General features: G+C 37.2%; 3 protein-coding genes and 1 long non-coding RNA gene across 5 annotated transcripts; 2 read left to right on the top strand and 2 right to left on the bottom strand.

The window, feature by feature from the left end:
• Positions 1-28: 28 nt before the first annotated feature.
• On the bottom strand, positions 29-10,894 carry kto (mediator complex subunit kohtalo). Of its 2 annotated transcripts, XM_081986692.1 has the most exons (34): positions 10,509-10,894; positions 10,102-10,453; positions 9,732-10,052; positions 9,445-9,678; positions 9,060-9,179; positions 8,858-9,001; positions 8,701-8,801; positions 8,403-8,517; positions 8,181-8,347; positions 7,971-8,129; positions 7,733-7,915; positions 6,662-6,874; positions 6,359-6,607; positions 6,186-6,306; positions 5,791-6,136; positions 5,509-5,734; positions 5,346-5,456; positions 5,073-5,286; positions 4,874-5,012; positions 4,638-4,679; positions 3,295-3,393; positions 3,075-3,237; positions 2,752-3,021; positions 2,500-2,694; positions 2,343-2,447; positions 2,123-2,284; positions 1,852-2,061; positions 1,561-1,794; positions 1,272-1,506; positions 1,120-1,218; positions 859-1,064; positions 680-803; positions 450-623; positions 29-386 (listed from the first exon to the last, which is right to left on the bottom strand). In XM_081986692.1, exons 1-34 carry the CDS (start codon positions 10,704-10,706, stop codon positions 127-129), a joined length of 6,291 nt encoding a protein of 2,096 aa, XP_081842818.1. In that variant the 5' UTR covers positions 10,707-10,894; the 3' UTR covers positions 29-126. The 2 variants fall into 2 exon arrangements, with proteins under 2 accessions (XP_081842818.1, XP_081842819.1); XM_081986693.1 differs by lacking the exon at positions 4,638-4,679.
• Positions 10,895-12,407: 1,513 nt separating this feature from the next.
• On the bottom strand, positions 12,408-15,369 carry Kua (Plasmanylethanolamine desaturase Kua). The gene is made up of 5 exons (XM_081987014.1): positions 15,228-15,369; positions 14,560-14,804; positions 13,730-13,941; positions 12,801-13,019; positions 12,408-12,750 (listed from the first exon to the last, which is right to left on the bottom strand). The coding sequence occupies exons 2-5, from the start codon at positions 14,801-14,803 to the stop codon at positions 12,490-12,492; spliced, it is 936 nt and encodes a 311-aa protein (XP_081843140.1). The 5' UTR covers position 14,804; positions 15,228-15,369; the 3' UTR covers positions 12,408-12,489.
• On the top strand, positions 13,331-15,890 carry LOC145733995 (uncharacterized). Its single transcript, XR_014179316.1, has 3 exons — positions 13,331-13,618; positions 13,748-14,012; positions 14,071-15,890. It is a non-coding gene; the product is annotated as an uncharacterized LOC145733995 (long non-coding RNA).
• Positions 15,891-16,526: 636 nt separating this feature from the next.
• On the top strand, positions 16,527-17,958 carry mRF1 (mitochondrial translation release factor 1). The gene is made up of 3 exons (XM_081987007.1): positions 16,527-17,182; positions 17,240-17,492; positions 17,541-17,958. Exons 1-3 carry the CDS (start codon positions 16,633-16,635, stop codon positions 17,953-17,955), a joined length of 1,218 nt encoding a protein of 405 aa, XP_081843133.1. The 5' UTR covers positions 16,527-16,632; the 3' UTR covers positions 17,956-17,958.
• The last annotated feature ends 24 nt before the right edge of the window (positions 17,959-17,982 follow it).

Consider the following 17,982-nt stretch of genomic DNA (forward strand, 5'->3'; position numbering starts at 1 on the left):
ATTATTTCCAAAACCAGAATAAAGTTCCTTGTTTAATACTCTCTGTATTTTTATTTTACAAAAACATTTAAGGAGATACAGTTGTATTAAATGAAACATACATCTAAAATATTATATACAGTGAATCTATTGCAAATTGTATGGAGGAGGCTGGTGTTGATGGTAAACTTGGGGGTTCATTTGTTGACGTTGTATGTGCGCAACCATAGCCGAATTAGGTTGATTAACGCCAGGGCCACCTTGTTGCTGTTGTTGCTGCTGCTGTTGCTGTTGCATTACCATCATCTGCTGGCGTATTCTTTGTTGGGCTTGGAATGGAGTTTGTTGATTTTGCACTCCAGGTTGCATCACTTGTCCTGGCCTGGAATATGGAGGTGCAGGGCCACCTGACCAAAAACAAAATAAATATTAGAAAAGAGCTTTACAGTTAATAGTAAGTATGAGCCAACCTTGAGCCCCCATTCCTCCCATACCGCCCATATTTGTGTTCATGGTGACATTAGGAGCTTGCTGCATGTATGGCGCCCTGGGATTACCGCCCATTTGGCGAAAATCAGCCTGACTCGGTCTTGGTTGTCCGAACGCCTGTTGCTGTTGCGCTCCGAACATATTTCCTTGGGACGCTATAGTTGAAGTCAGTTAATGAGTGAAATTAAAACAGTAATTAACAAAGATTTACCGGCTTGAATTAGTTGCGGATTGTTCTGCATGTTGCCCTGTATCATTTGATTACCGCCACCAAAGTTGCCGTATTGGTTACCCATTGAGTTTTGCATGTTGCCGTACTGATTCGGAAATATCCCCTAATAAAAAAAGGTAATAAAGTCAACATTTTTGCTTAAAATATTCACGTTCAACCTGATTTGTTTGCATTGTACTAGGATGAGGCTGCCTAATCGCTTGTCTAGGAAACCTCTGCATCTGGCCGTAACCAGGTGCAGGACCACTCCCCAGCTGAGTATTCGGCATCACCGGCATCCCATAATTATTACTTGGATGTCGATTTCTCAGTAGATTGGACAGGGCCTGTTTTGAATTCGGTTGTGGACGTTCAAATCGACTTGCTGCAAGTGCACATAATAAACACCGAAATAAATTCCCACAATTTTAAATAAATACCTGGCATTGGTGCGTAACCATAACCAGCTTGAGGGTTCTGATTTTGGCCATACCATTGTTGATTTGGATTGCCGCCATATTGCTGACCGGGTATCATCCCTATAAATATAACAATTACTACAAAATCCATACCAGGAAAAACACTAAGTGACCTGGATTTTGACCATAACCACCCATAGGATGGCCCATTTGAGGATTACCGGCCTGTACACCAATACCCATCCCTGGCTGAGTTTGACCCATGGGATTGTGCGCCAAACCCAAGGGAGCAACGTTAACGGGACCAGGTTTAGGTTTACGTTTCCGTTGCCCTTTACCACGTCCCTTGCCTAAAGCTGCCGGACTTTGGTCTACACTGGACGGCGTATCGGCCTTTAAATTTGAATCCTGCAAATTTAAAGTATTGTTCTACGTTCTAAATGTCTTAAAAGAATTCCATACAGGTTTGTCAGGAATTGGTTCCAAATCTTCAGGCGGTAATGGTGGAGGTTCAGTGTAGTAACTGGCAGGTTTCTGCAAGTTGTGCGTGTGAAACTTGAGAAGTCTGTGCGTTTCTTCGCCTGTAAGTGGTTTCCGTTCCAATCTGACCGCACCAAACCATGACCAGGATAAAGGTGGGGGGTTTTTCATTCCTTCCAATATATCCCAACTACTTACTCGTTGCTTATCTGATATCTAAATTTTAAGTACCAAACGTTAAGTTGTCAGTAACAAAAACCACACTAAACTGACCAGCAAATCGTGCTTTTTATCCACATTATCAAAACTTATTTTGATTCCTTTACTGTCCGTAAACCCGGCCGGTTCCACAGCGATAATTTCTGTGGTCATGCGCGGTAAGGGCAGTAACTGTTTGATATGCATCAGTGATACGTTTTGTCTCTCGCCGACTTCTTTTTTGATTTTTTTCATCAAGTTCTGGTGCATTTTTTTACCGTCGTCCTATTTCCACAACATTATTATTATAACCCAGTTCAAAATAATAAAAACTACTTAATCAGACCTGTGTGTCAGTGGCTAAAGCGGAATGAATCAGTGTTGCCAACATGTCAATAACTGTAGTGAACAATTCACTATTTGTGTGTAAATCGATAATACCATGAGTGACAAGTTGTACTAGAAGTAAAGCCCAATCTGTTGTGGCAGAACTATTGCGTTGAAAAGCCTGCAAAACGTTGTTTTTTTTTAGTCATTAAATTGATATAAATTTCAAATGCTTGTACTTCAAAAACGCCTCCGACTAGAGCAAACCTCAACTGAAGACCATCTAACATTCGGTCACTGTGACAGGAATCTTGTAAATTGCCTTCCTTGGCCTGTTGCACTAGCTAAACGGTTTACTATTATCAACCCATTTTTTTTTTTAAAACAATAACATACTTGAGTGAGCTGTTGGTGTAAAGACGATAAAAGACCCTCTTTTTGACCTTCTTCCTGGCCTTTTAGGCACGTCAAGACCAAACTCAGAAACGGTTGATGGGTAAGCATACTTTGCCGCTCGACGCCGCTTCTTTTCAATGTCATTTTCTGATCCTTACAATGCCAACCGCCGTTTTCTAAAACTTGACCGGCAACCTAAATCCACCCAGAATATTCACTAAAAAAAATCATAAAAATGTTGGGTAATTTTACTTTAAGAACTCTCCCTTGTATGGCCCCGGACAGTTTGGAAATTAAAGGCGCCACCAGCCATATAGAACTAGTTTTGCTCTTCGAGTCCGATTTTTTGGTCTCTTCTGATCTAGGACTAAGTCCCGGAGGAGAGTTTAATTGAAACACATCGATAGCAGCCTTGGCCACCGTATCCAACCACTGAGACAGTTCGGGTGTGTTAGCGCTGTATTGTTTAAACATAAGTTGCAAGTCCAACCAGGACATGCGCAGGGTCCAAAGTTCTAAATTCTGTTTACGGAACGTTAGTTTTTAAGTTTATAGAAAAAAAGTGACTTTAGCACCTCCAGTATTCGACTGATCATGCTTTTCTGATCCAACTCAACGATACTGGCTGCCAATTCGGGATAACAGATCATGTGCAGCAACCTTTGAGCTTGCGAATGAGTGAGTAAGTCGTCCAGTAAGTTATCACTGTCGCACAGTTTCTCGGGATGGCACAAACATCTTAAGATTGTAATTTTTGGGTGTTTCAATTGCAATAACAATGATAATTCAGTTTACCTGTCTAAAACCCATTGCTGTGAACAAATTTCTCGTAGCACGTGATTGGCGAATGCCGAAAGAGAAGCAGTTGCTTCTGGATTACCGCTGCTTAATTGCCTAAAAAATTTCGTTCACTCATTAAGTTTATTTGACTGAAGCTTTCTCCCAGCTGAACTGAACACTATTATCATTTTTGAATTTTAAAAAGTTTTGGCTTTAGTCACCCCAATCATTTTCTGTTACAAATCTGAGAGTGTTCAGTTACAAAAACATTTTAGCACTTAAACCATCAACCGGTTTCAACAAACACACACACAGACACAAACGGAAAAAATAAGTTATAACGAACAGTTACACGTAAATGCACATAAAAAATAAAAGTCTCTCGTCTGCAGGAGATATGTTAACAAAAAACAGTGGGAACAAATAGGAACTGGTGTTATACATTTACTATGCGACACTGACTGGTATATACAAAGATTGCTTAGGGCATTGAATGAGTAGAATGTGAGGGAAATGATGACGCAAGCAATGACCGTTAGTCTTGTGTATTAAACAAAAGTGTGAAAGTTATAAAAGCCACAATTTATAAACATTATACTATACAGTGACAGTGAAAAATCTCATAGAGGTTTCAGCTAAATGTTCCAAGCTTTATTAACATTTAAAAGCTAGTTTAATGCCCCCCTTACTGACAGAATTAATAATAACTTATTAAGCATTTTAAATAAACTGCTCGCGGAAAAGATCAATACAACATAATTTTTGGTAATTTTTAGCGCCCTGTATCTCCAAAATACCTTAGGCGAATTTAATAAACAAAAAGGGCGTTTCTTCTAGAATCAGGACCGTCATTAACCCCCAAACATATTCAAAAATATCAACCAAACTCATTATATGACACAAAAAAAATATCTAAAATTAACCCAACTATCAAATACCCTGAATTGAAATTCAAGAATGTTGCAGCACGTTTTTCTTTACTCTGTATATCGGTGAAGACACCACTGTGAGTCAAAATGAATCATTGGATCTAATTTTACAAAAAAAACGGTTGTTTAAAACCTTTTTTATTCATTAATTTCGGCTAAGCCATTTCGAAGATATTGTCGGTTAAAAATGCTGTATCCATCTTTTCTGTGAGCAGTTTATTTGATGTTTAAAACAGTAAGTGCAATTGTTTAGTTGTAACACATGTGACTAAGTGAAAAGTAGGCAAGGAAAATAAGGGTGTGAGGTTGGATGAGAACTGAAACGAAAACAATTAAAAAAAAAAACACGAAAAGCGCCAAGCGGACCGTGAGCAAAGACATAATAATATTCGGAAATGAAATTGGGTAAAATCGAAATAATTGACAAACCTATGCGCAGTCCGGGTGCCGCATACGTCCATGTTAACCACCCTGGAGACAGGAAGGTCAATCAAAAAATAAAATAAAACAAAACTTCAAACGAATAACACAAACAAAAAAATCAAATACATGTTTGCCCAACTTAAACTTGTTGAACGGTCAATTAACTGGTTTAAGGTAGACAAACACAAGTCACTGCATTGGTTAAAGGTCACAATTAGGTAAAACATGCGGAAAAAACTTACGGAAGATCTAAATTGGGGCCGTCAATACCGCTGTGTAGGTCGCTAGTACCCAAAATGTTGGATAAACTGGGTTCGGTACCTTGTTTGGCTGTGGCATCGCCCACTATCAACACAGCCTTCAAGACTGCCAAAACTGGACCTATTTGAGTATTTTTGTTTGTTTTAAAAGTTATTAAGAAAATGAATAATAGTAACTTACCGACGTCTATGTTGCGGTGGGCCGCAGCCAGCAAATGCCTATCGCAACTCAACCGAACTCCCAGAGGTAACCTGGGGGAGGTCAGTGGAGGAGATCCGACGGAATACAAGCCTGGTTGAGGTCCTTCGGCGGTTCTGAATAGTCTCAAAAGCAAATGGCAAGTAAGACGCATACCCGCTTCGGCCAAACCCGATGCCGAATCTGATGATTTTACCTTAAAAACACAAATTTCAAGATTAATCAGTTTTTTAGGAAAAAATCACAAAAACTCACCTTAAGTAAACTTGGAAGAGCCACAGTTCTTACAAAATCTTCTAAAGAGAAACAATGTCTGGCAATTAGTATGCAAGTGAAAACTGCAAGGGAATTATGGATACTGACATCCTGTTCAAAAAATTTATTAGAAAAAACTTCAAAAGCACCGCTGGAAGTTCACCTCAATTTTAATCTCATTCAAAACGTCTTTGTAATATTCAGTGGGCGATGTCGGGTTGCACAACCCTAATAATACGGCCAGCCATTCCGAAGCTAACGAATTGCAACAAGCCGTGATTTCAGCGCATAAAATTGCCAAATCGTTCAGTCGTTCATTATCGTTAATTCTGTCACTGTCCGGATCCTTGCAACACACCCTTATTATGGCGTTGCACACAAATGAGTACCTGAAATCAAGCATAGGCGCATTCAAATTAGCACAGTGTTTAAACAAAGCTTTTACCGGTTACTGGCACTCTCGTTCAACTGTTTAGCCCACGTGGTTTCAACTCGTCCAATCCTGCGCGGATTCTTAAACACGTCCTGCATAAACTGCGGATTGAACACGTACGTACTGCAAGCAGGTTGCAGTACCAAACTGCTGTACAAAGCTTGTTTGATTTTAGGGTAAGCGTTGCTGAAAGGTTCAACAGCGTGCGGCTTCGATTTGAGCAGGCTACAGGACGAGTACAGATCAAACAAATGAGCCAAAATGCATCGCTCTGCTGAACTGCAATCGCCTGGATTGGTCACGTGTTTTACCACCTTGCACAATCCTTCAAATACTGCTGAAGTTTGTTCTGGAGATACTGAAAAAAAACTGTATAACCAATAACAAGTGGTTAGGGGAAAACATACGCAATAAACAGCAATGGTATCTCCTTAACACACCCACAATGTATAGGCTAAGTCCTGTAGTATAGTTCCTGCTCAGAATCGAACCTTTATTGTGCAGTTGAGTTTCAACTTCAGGTAATTCCTTGTGAAATCCAGACATATTACATAATACAAGCAAGTGGTGTAAAACTAACCTTCAGAATTTGTATACAAACATCAATAAGACCGTAAATGTTTAAAGCAAGCTCCATTAGATCAAACAAAAATGCGACGTGTTCTTGCACGGGCAAATAATTCGAGTTGGCAGTGGCAAACGAATTGAGCATTTCGATCACTGTAACGCTGCACTGCCACGTAACCACGTGCTGATCGAAATAACTCAAACTTTGACACTTTTGCGTGGTCGCCTCGAAGTTGAACTCATTCCTTGAGTGTTTCTTTACCTATTTTACAAGTAAATTCTATTTGACGTGATAAAAAAAGTAATCAAAACGCACCTTTCCTCCCTCGGCAACGTCAACACTGAACTTTTTGGAAAATAACTTGCAAATTTCTTTCGACATTTTTTTGACGGTGTGTCTAGCCTCGTCTCTAACTTTACCCACTCCGTACAGCAAAATGTGTCTTTGATTGCAGTCATGTTGACTGAACGGGTCATCTTGACTCAATGGAAAATGGGTGGTGTAGAGAAAATGTCGTGAGGCTTTTATCTAAAAATATTAACTATAATAATCTCTGTTCTTTTAACTTCAAAAAAGTGTCAGAAGCTTCCACAAGTGTCTTAAACCTTCCCAAACTTGTTTTAAATTGTCAGAGGCCTCTAAATGCTATTGAGAAGCTTCTAAAAAGTGCCAGAGGCCTTAAAGCTTCCCAGAGTTGTTTTAAATTGCCAGAGCCCTCTAGGATGGTTTTGAATGTGTCAAACTCCTCTAAATGATACTTAGAACTTTCTGACAAGTTTCAGAGCCCCCCACACCTGTCTTAAGCTTTCCCAGAACTGTTTTAATAAGCCACAGGCCTCTAAAACCATTTTGAGAGTCCCATAAACTTCTAAATGCTACTAAGAACTTTCTGACAAATTTTAGAGCCCTCTACAACTGTCTTAAAATTATGACCATTTTAAAATTTCCATAAACTTCTAAATGCTATTGAGAACCTCCTAAAAAGTGCCAGAGGCCTTAAAGCTTCCCAGAGTTGTTTTAAATTGTCAGAGGTTTCTAGAATGGTTTTGAATGTGTCAACCTCCTCTAAATGAGAATTAGAACTTTCTGACAAGTTTCAGAGCCCCCTACAACTGTCTTAATACTTTCCCAGAACTGTTTTAATAAGCCACAGGCCTCTAAAACCATTTTGAGAGTCCCATAAACTTCTAAATGTTACTAAGAACTTTCTGACAAATTTTAGAGCCCTCTACAACTGTCTTAAACTTATGACCATTTTAAAATCTCCATAAACTTCTAAATGCTATTGAGAACCTTCTAAAAAGTGCCAGAAGCTTCTAGAAGTGTTATTGTCAATCAATCAATATCACATTTAATCAAAAGTCACTGAACTATAGCTCAACTCACCCTGTGATCTCCATGTCCTGTTTCCATTGCTACGTGGCCCATATTGGGCACGTGGGGATGATGAGGGTGGTCGTGTTCCTTCGGACTGTCCGGAATGTCCATTGAGTTCTGTTGATCCTCTTTGATGTTTTGTAGGATTTTATCCAGATCATTGTCCACATCAGCATCGTCATAATCCATAGGCTGTAACATAAAACCATTTATCACTTTAGCAAAATAAAGCCAGAAGTTAACTAACCTCAGTCTTGTGGTGATGTGTAATGGTGTCAGAATTGTCCTCATGTCCAATCAAATCACCTCTAGCGATCAAAGTGCACATATAAGCGTCATGGGAGAATACGTCACGTCTGATTAATTCGGCGAATAAATGCACCAAGTTTGAAAAGGCCGTCTTTTTCTGTAATTAAACTGTTAACATTAAAGTTGTAGCTTTTAAAAATGCTAATACCTGAGGAGAATCATCCGGTCCAGGAATTGGAGCGTCCACGTCCAAGAACTTCATAAGCAACGACTGAAACATGGGCGGTCCACCTGGCAACGAACTGTTACTATCCTTGTCATCGCCTGTTGTAGTTTCTTGACTCTCTGAAGGATTTGTGTCAGACTGTCTTCGATCTGTACGTATTAATGTTAAAATAAACTAGCCAAAAAAAAAGTGATAAAAACCAACCTAAAAGCGCGGCAACAGCCAAAGCACGATGTTCCCCCGTACGTTCAGGAGATACGGCCCATTCGCACAACAGTTTTACTATGGCGTTTTCTTGATCTCCCAAACCAGTAAAAATCTACACAGAAATATGATTGATACTGGCGGAATTGATGTTATTAGTTTGATTAATATAAATCAAATAAATTGAAACCTCGAGACATCAAAGTTTTTGCTCCAATTTCTTTCAAGTAATAATGCAAATACAATTTTTCACTTTATTGGCAACTTCAAAATAAATTATTTTTTATTTCCAACTTACCTTGGTATATAAAGTGTCCAGAGAATTGGTTGAATCCATTTTATCAAATCTATGCCGGTCCAAGGCGTCCAATGCTGCCAAAACTCTTGTAGTGACTGTACCTAAACCACAATTTGCTTAAAAACCCCCAGAAACCAAACAAAAACTAGACAAACACCTGCACTGCTAGTTTGAAATTTATCAATACACCATTTTCCTTCAGACCTTTTACTTCTCTCTTTAATTGTCCGTTCAGCTTGTTTCACTTGTTTTAAGTAGGAATTAGTGTCACACCTAGCCGGTAAAGGTAGAGAAGAAGGAGCTGTAAAGTCATTTTGTTTGCTAAATTGGCAATTTAAAATTCTAAGATTAAAAAATACATAAAGGCAGATGGTCCAATGGTGATCCGTGCCAGGGCGTTCCAACACCGGCAGAACACCATACCAAAGAGGTGGGACATTCCAGGATAATTGTGTGTATGATTGTGCTCAATTCAATTACTGGAACAAATGGGAAGTTAAGTGTTTTGTATTAGTGAAGTATAATGTTTGTTAATTGCAACTGAAGCTCTTTGATATGATTTTTTACAGTTTAAATTGTCTAGAACAAGGATTGTTAAAACATCAAACAGCTGCTTTTTTGACTAATCACAAACTGTATGAACTGTGCTAAGATTTCTTCAAATGCTATATTTAGCATTAAGCCAGTCAGCAAAACAGTTAACCCTTAACTATACTATTTAAAGACGAATTTAAAAACAATTACCTATATCTCTATGATGAGGACAACTCTGATACTCAGCTATATTATTCTGCATTGGATTAGATGGTACACCATCCTTCTTGACCTCTTTGTCGCCCTCCTTCTGTTCTGTCTTAATTTCACCTGATGGTGATGTCATTAAACTGGACTCAGCCACACTATTCATCAAGAAATTAAGTTTTTTGGTGCAAAAATTGGCTAGTCTCCTGGACAACAGTTCAGACTGCACAAATTCATCTAAAGAAACTGAGTGTTGCTAATCTGGTATTTGCAATGAACAAGAAACTAACCTAAATACTGTAAAGCTAATGGCAAAAACAACCTTAATAAACCATCATCATGAGGTTGGGTTTTGCATTTGTCATATTTTTCCATTAAATCTATAATCCACACTAGAACCTCCTGTCTGTCAATCAAACCTTCCTCATACATATACTTTAACAATCTACAGCAATAAGTCCAATGTCTCAGTGCTAATTTTTGTTCAGTTTCAAAATTAGCCAAAGTAGTTAGTGGTGTGTTTGGAGGTGGTAATTTTTCACTTTGACAGTAATACTCCTGCAGTTTGGGTATTTGGTCTTTCAGAAATTTCAAAAGAGTACCAGTCCACTCTGAAATTAAACATAACAAAAACCAAACCACAAAATAACATCTAGCTACCTGTTGTAGGGTCAGACATTTGCCTTTTTTTAATTTTAGCTTCTGAAACTGCAACAGTATAGGCTGAACTTAATTTGATAAACCAGGCAGCCCTCAACATTGGCACTTGATACTCAGTCAACATCATAAATATTTCCTCTTTTTTATTAAAATTAGGAGCTTTCTTAGACAATATCATCAGAGGCTTGTTGCCTGACAGGTCTTTAAACCACGCCTCAATGTGGTTCTTTGTACGTACTGTAGCTTGCCAAAAGTTATCTTTAGGGTTGATTTGTTGCCTCTTTCTCCCTGATTCTGGCATTGAACTCAGCCCTTCTTTGAGAGTTACTACAGCATTGAAGTATTCACCAACCTAAAATTTAGCTGTTAAGACTGTGGAAACTACCCCAGGGTTAGATTTGGCTCACTTTGCTGGCTGTAACATTACAGTTTTTAGCAGTGCCAAATTCATCATTCAAATGGTTCATGGTGGGAAATCCATGTTTAACATTGAGGCTCGTCAACTCGTCCTCTTTCTGCTTGGGTTCCTGCGGGTACACATCAGGGGGGCCAATTCTTTGCTTCTTCAGGGGCCGTTTTTCATATAAAGAGGTGCTGTTGAACATTTTGTATGGTTTTCCAGTCACTAGTTCCAAAAAAAAAAACTAAACCCGGTAGTTAATTAATTTTATAGGTATTAATTCATTATGTTGCTGGAAATTAGGTGATTTCCAGGTAACATTTAAATACTTTTGTTAGTAATTATTGTCCATTATTTTAAGAACAAATCTTATCAACACAACATAAACATCTGTCAAAAGTCAATTTGTCTAATTGTCAAAAGCTAGCTGTAAAATGTCAATTATTTCATAGAGCTGGGGGGGTAAGCCTGTTGTATTTCTGGTTGCATAGTAAAATAATTTGCAAACAAGTCCTATTCTTATAGAGAAACGTTTTTATTATTATAAATGTTTTGCTATAAGGAGTTACCGAATGTTAAGAATTGTTTTAAAATATTTTTTTTTACTTAAAAACAACAACCTTTTAAAGCTACCTGCTTAAAATCGGTAATTAATGTAAAACATTTATAGCAATATGATGATTCAAGCAGAGACAAGATTCAAGATATTTGTGAATTTTTTGTTGTGGTTACATTAAAAAGAGTAGAACAACAGTATTGATTATACATTATTAAAGGAGCTACTTGAATCTATTTGACGATAATATTCATTTATAATTAAACGAGGACGAAATAACAGTTTGTAAATGGCATTATTGATAAGCGTCCAATGCAAAAAATGTTCATTTTTTTCAATTTAAGTTTTATACCGAATTTGCCAATAAAACTTAATATGTGGGAATTCGTACCATGAAGGTATGGCAAGCCCTTGTAATTTTGCTATCAACTTAAGCATAAAATGTTGTACGGCGACAGCAAGCCTGGATTGTTTGCTTCCAGTTTGTGGATATTGGCACGCGATCTAGGGTGAGTAACTATCGAAGGACACGTTGATGTCTTACAATGAAAATCGCTTAGAAAACGTTTCGATCTATTGACTTGTTTTCTCATACAATAGTAATAATAACGAGGAGAAAGGCAATTTTCCTTATACTCAAGAAGTTTACTGAAAGTTAACTTCTAGAAGGTAATTCGGTCAGACCTTATTAAAAGCATTAATACAAACAAAAGAAGTAATCGGATTGTATCATTAGTGGAAAATCAATTAGTGCTCAGCCATTATCCTAATAAAGATTAAACATTTGTTTGGCTTTCTTTACATTTTAGACGCAATCTTTGAGGAAACCTCTGTCTAATTTGTGATTACATTTTACTGCTTTCAACATAAGGCAGTCTTTGTATTTATTTAAAAACACTCGCTTTAAAGAGAAGAAGCAATAAAAATGTCTATTTAATTAAAGTGGTAGAAACAAACTTTTATTTAAAAAGACATCTTTAACAACAATCTTTACTTAATTATAATAATAATTACAAGCTAGTAATAAAAATTAAAGTGTGTGGGTCGAATGTTGATTATATTTGTGCTTTTTAGAGAGAATTTATAAGTGCGCTTTAACAGTTTCTGATTTAATCTAGAATTTTAATATTCTATGCATGAACTAGTAAATTTTAGCAAATTTGGTTTACAAACGTTATAGACTATACACATAGTATCACAAGAAAATTGACTTTTATATTGATTTTGAATCATCTACACAGCGTCTCTAGCAAAAATAGTAATTTGCTTATTTTAGGAAAAATGTTTTGCAATTTTTAAGGCATTAAGAATTGAATGTACACCCTCAAAGGATATAACAATACACTTACAAAAAGTTGGACATTTAATATATAAAAAGAGTCAAATTGACATATAAACTAATAATATTCACTTCTAAAAAAATCTGTATAGACTATTTCCGTTTTTCCGCCCATTTCAAATCGTCCGCCCGGGCTTTGTAACCGGTAGTAGCCTCGATAAGGTACTCCAAAACGCTCCAAAATCTTAACTTCTCCAACGGCCAGTTTAACCAGCCGGTAGTGATGCAAAAGTAGGTCTCGTGAGGCGCCACGTGATGTATCCTATGGTGACGACGCGGAAGGATCACGTGATATTCTTGAAGGAACACCACCCACGCGGGTAATCCAAAATAGGTGTGAGACCATTTGTGAATCTGCAACAAAATAGTAGAAAATTGGTGATTTCTGAGAGTATTAGTAGAACCTGATTGGTCATGGCAACAAAAATGGCCAATAAGAATACGTAACAGTTCCAGATGAATTTTTTCTGAACGTCGTTCTCGGTGAGGACGACAAAATCCCAGACCATACGACCTAGGAATGGAATGGTCACCATGAAGTTGTCCCCGTTTGTTTCGATGAAATCATGACGAGTGATTGAGGTAGGATCGATGTGATGCTCGCGGAATGGACGAAGAAAATTCTATAAAAATTATTAATAAGAAAAATATAACACCTTTTGTTTAATGAGTGATAGAGAACTAATCTTAGTAATACATAGGAATGTACATAAAAAGTGTATTTTTAGACTGAAGGGGAGAAATTGACCCTCATCCCACCTATATAATCTAGATTGTACGCGAAACACACCCTCTTCAATAAAGAAAGAGCACATTTCGTGCACTCGTAAACCGTAAAAATAGAATTAGAAAGAGAGTGGGTTAAAGGTTGTGACATATCGACTTTTTTTTAACCCTCCCCGCACCCCTGCAGATTTTATGGTAATCCATGATCGATGAGCCGTTCTGTTTAATTGCTATTCATGTAAGCTGAACGTTACTTCATGTAATTCTATACAGGAGAAGGTTTAAGCTGGTTTAAGTTGTTCTTAAACAAGTGTATAGACTATCTATGATCACGTTGTCATTTCATTGACTCTGAAGCAAAAGTCCGATTGACAGTGACAACCGGTGGTGTCTGTCATTTTAATTTGATTAATTTTCACGCGTTTTTGCGATAATTATTAAAAAAAGTTAATTAAATTTGCACTGTGGCTGCATACAGACTGTTTTAATAGCCAAGGTGAGTTTTATTCGAATTTTTTTTAATAAAAACCGTCATATTACTTCTCCTGTCTGGGGTTTACCTGTATTTGCAACCAATATGTGAAAAGAACTAACTGAAGGTACTTACTTTGCCTATAATTGGCAGTTCAACAGAGCCCCAGGTGTCGGCGGCCCAATGAACGAGCCCCGAGGAAAAGTCGGCGGTCAAAATGCCGAAAAAAGCCGCCACCAAAATGGCGCTCAGTATTTCCAGTCTTATATGAGACAGGATGAACACGAAATTCACAGCCATAAGAGTGAGACAGATGACCACGCAGATCCATTCCTGGATTCTTTTTCCTGCAATTAATACGAATTATAGCGTTTAGTTCCTGTATCATGGATATAATCACATAAAAGTGGGACATAGTGTAAGTAAACATTTTATTAGAAGGTAGATCGTTTTAACGGTCATGAATAACTTATTAGATGACATCTGGATTTGGTCTCACGTATACCGCAAAACGTCCTTCGTATAGTTTAAATGGTATATAGAGTAAGGTAAAAAACAGACTTGTGTATATTATGAATTAATTTTCCCAGAAAGTTTAAATTTACTAAATCGCTGTCAAAAACATAATAATATATAGCTGAGAGGAATTTCATTCAAACCGCGAGATAGTATACGCGCCAAGCTGAAATTGCTTAATCCTGCCAATTTTGACTGCACAAACTGGTTTCTAATATGTTTTATGTGGTGTAGAGATTTGTTGATTCTTTTAATTATCATAGATAAGACTTGAGTTGGTTGGAGGGAGAAGTATCATTATTATCAGTGTTCATTAATGTTAATAAAAAAAGCCTGTAAAAGCCAGTTTAAAACCAGATACTGTACGTACCTCTAGACTGTTTTATCTGGTTTTTTCTTGTTTTATTTTGTCAGAAAAGTAGGGCAGTTAGTGTAAAAAAAACACATACCCTGACTGTATAAATTAGCTAATTCCTGCGCCCCTTTGTGTTGCGGTCCCCATCTAGGACCCCTTTCTTTTGGTTCGGGCGCCACCGCACAATTTGCGTTCGGATCGTCTTCCAACATGGAATTCTCCCAAATTTGCCGTTGCGTTTTGACGGGAGCCAGCAAATTGGTGGCCACCGCGTCCACCAAGGGACATTGCTCTAGCACCTGGCTCACTTTGGGGGAACAACTGAGTGGGAGCGCCATCCTAACGAAAAATGTCACTAAATTGATTTAATTCACATTTTATTGGTATTATTATGACAAGTTGGATAACCTATAAAATTTAAATTGTTTGTCATATAGGTAGGTGACATTATCAAATATTACAGGGATTACTATAAATATTTTGCATCAATTTTTTGTCGGGTGATTTATTGAAAACTCTATAATTCGTGGTGTTGTATGGATATGGTTTAGATTAGCTCTGAACACCATTTGTCATAAAACGTCGTATTTTATCTCGATAATTATAATTCAATTAAACTGATCAGGGATGGCTTAGCACTTAGGTACTGTGCACTAAAAAGTTTTGACCAAACTGGAGCATGTTATGAATCAGAGAGTCAATACACTACATGTAATAAATATAGATAAATAAGCTTTGCACGCAAATTAATATTTACTTTACCTGAAATCCAGAGCAGGTGTGCACCATCCAATAACCAACCAGAAACAATTTTACGCACTTTTACACTAAAACCGATCCACCAACATCCCTATCTCTAAATTGTCCAATTTATGTAGCAAAACCGATTCATTACCTTTATTTGAAAAAGTAAAGTGACATCATAACACTCATCTGAGTCACTTAAATCTACAGAGTAATTGACATTTATTATTACATTTGTATGTTGCGAATTAGTTTTACAGGGTGTGCGGTATTTTACAGTAATTCTACGTATGGGGGTAGTGTAACCGGCACGCACACACTTTTTACCCTTAATTAAAAGGGAAATAAATGACTGAAATAAAAACTTATTGTAATCCGCGTTTGTAGTTGTAATTGACGATGTATAGAAGCGCAAAACGGGAACGACGCGAAAAGCGGGAAATCTTGAGCGCAACTGAATGAAAGTCGGGGACGATGTCGCGTGTACGTTGACGGATCATTTTGCGCTTGCCAGTTTCGTTTAGAATCTCCAAAATGGATTTTCCAATAACTGAAATATAGTTTTTTAATTAAGTTATCATAAAACTCTGTCAAATTGAGAGCACCACCGCAAAAAAACTTATGTGAGTAGTTTCACGTTATAAAGGACAAAAATTACAACTAAATAAATTATTTCATACATGTATGATCGTTAATCACCTTTACACGGGCTGCCCACCTGTTTCCCACCACAAAAATAAATGTCCTCAAAAAATGATACGGTAATTGCACGATTGAACCGTCAAAAAAACGGTTAAAGGCGAGTGGGAGTGGATTTTTCTGTTTAACGAACCTCAAACTAATTAATGAGGCCTTTAGTAACCCTTGTATTACGGGGGTGGAACGTAATACCCACGTGTTTTGCTCTCACCCTGCATATTCCACATTTATAATTTTATAATAGGCTGAAAGTAAACTAGAGGAGTAGGCAAACTTTACGACTCCTTGGTAATTTTTTTTTTGATAAATACCAATACTGACAAAAATAAATCTTGAAATGTTTATGTATAGAAAATATACATAGCGCTTTCACCATGTGTCAAGATTTCTGTTTTAGATTAATTTCAATTATTATTCAAGGAGCATGTAACTATTACTCAACAAGTCGAGAGTTCATTGAGCGAATTACTTCTCTGGAACCTGGAACTAAGTTGAGTTAAGATTAAACGAACCATTGCCACATCATGTGATATTTACTACAGTTGAAGTTAAAGAGGTCATGTGATATTCCGAACTGACCCAGCTCAGCTTCAATCTTGAAACTGATTGTGACAATCAGCTGTTCGTTTGTTTTGGTTACAAAATTAATTCTAGAAAATTGTTTGCATATTTGTGTTTAAATACATTAAATTGATATTTGATGTTGTTTTAGTGTGTGATAAGTATGTTTTTTATTAAAATACCCTTAAGAGTTTCATCTTATATTAGACCATACATTAGTAAGTACGGTAGATATGGCAATTTCAATTGCAGTTACACACCTCCTTGCTATTATTGCACCACCTCTTTAAAACTCAGTCAAGATATTACTGATTCTCTTAAGGACTATATTAACAAGTTGCATTCTGACTATACTGAGCTGGTTAAGAGTCAAAACTATGCCACAAATCCTAAATTGGTGGAGCTGGGGCCCCTTGCTGATATACTGACTGCAAGAACAGATATCCTAGCAAATATTTCAAGTTTAAAGGAATTAATTAATTCAGAAGACGCTGATATGTCCCAGCTGGCTAAAGATGAAAGAAAAGAACTTGAAGGCAAACTGGACCATTTAGATCAAGTTTTAATAGACAAGTTGGTGCCTGATGATCGTGAGGACTCATTTCAGTCCATCATTTTGGAGGTAACAGCAGGAGTAGGAGGTCAAGAAGCAATGCTGTTTGCTAAAGAAATGTTTGCCATGTATTGCAGCTTTATTTCAAATTCAAATAAAGGTAAGTCTGTAGCAAAGGTATTGAAGGAAAATTAAATGTCCCAATGAATTATTATAGGATGGCAGTTTGAAATTATTGAATATTTGACCTCAGAGATGGGGGGCCTACGTCACGGCAGTATTCAAGTGGAAGGTCATGATGTGTACAAGTACTTAAAGTATGAAGGAGGAGTTCATAGAGTGCAAAGGGTCCCAGCAACAGAAAAAGCAGGCCGGGTTCACACTAGCACTGTATCAGTTACTGCACTACCTCAACCTAGTGAAATCGACATAAAAATTGATCCCAAAGACTTGAAGATTGAGACTAAAAGGTAAAAAAATCATAATATGTTACTTTAATTTAATATTTTTATTTACAGATCATCAGGTGCAGGCGGTCAACACGTTAACACAACTGACTCGGCGGTTAGAATTGTACATCTTCCAACCAACATAATGGTTGATTGTCAAATTGACAGGTCCCAACTTAAGAATCGGAAATTGGCGATGAATAAACTGCGCGCGTTACTCTACCAGAAAGAGTTGGACTCACAAATGGCTGAAATGGTTGCGTCCAAACGCAGTCAAGTCAGATCAAATAATAGAAACGAAAAAATACGCACTTACAATTTTAATCAAGACAGGATTACTGATCATAGATTGAAGGGAGTGCATTATCATAATTTGCAAGGATTCTTAGAGAATGGACAGGACCTACATGAACTGATTGAACAGTTACAAAGCCAGACCAAAATTGCTAGTTTAATGGAAATTGTTAATAAATCATGTAAATAAAAATTGTAGTTTTTTTGTCCACATGTG

The sequence above is a fragment of the Ips typographus genome, linkage group LG9 (assembly GCF_016097725.1).
Source record: "Ips typographus isolate SLU linkage group LG9, UJ_Ityp_2.0, whole genome shotgun sequence".
NCBI classification, from domain to species: domain Eukaryota; kingdom Metazoa; phylum Arthropoda; class Insecta; order Coleoptera; family Curculionidae; genus Ips; species Ips typographus.

Coding starts and splice junctions, on each gene's coding strand:
- kto (XM_081986692.1), bottom strand. CDS start 10,706: ATGTTCAACAGCACCTCTTTATATGAAAAACGGCCCCTGAAGAAGCAA. Junction 8,348..8,402: donor GGCTGTTGCCGCGCTTTTAG/GTTGGTTTTTAT, acceptor TAATACGTACAG/ATCGAAGACAGTCTGACACA. Junction 387..449: donor GGGAGGAATGGGGGCTCAAG/GTTGGCTCATAC, acceptor GTTTTTGGTCAG/GTGGCCCTGCACCTCCATAT.
- Kua (XM_081987014.1), bottom strand. CDS start 14,803: ATGGCGCTCCCACTCAGTTGTTCCCCCAAAGTGAGCCAGGTGCTAGAG. Junction 13,020..13,729: donor AACTGCCAATTATAGGCAAA/GTAAGTACCTTC, acceptor TAATTTTTATAG/AATTTTCTTCGTCCATTCCG. Junction 12,751..12,800: donor TTGTTGCCATGACCAATCAG/GTTCTACTAATA, acceptor ATTTTGTTGCAG/ATTCACAAATGGTCTCACAC.
- mRF1 (XM_081987007.1), top strand. CDS start 16,633: ATGTTTTTTATTAAAATACCCTTAAGAGTTTCATCTTATATTAGACCA. Junction 17,183..17,239: donor TATTTCAAATTCAAATAAAG/GTAAGTCTGTAG, acceptor GAATTATTATAG/GATGGCAGTTTGAAATTATT. Junction 17,493..17,540: donor TTGAAGATTGAGACTAAAAG/GTAAAAAAATCA, acceptor TTTTATTTACAG/ATCATCAGGTGCAGGCGGTC.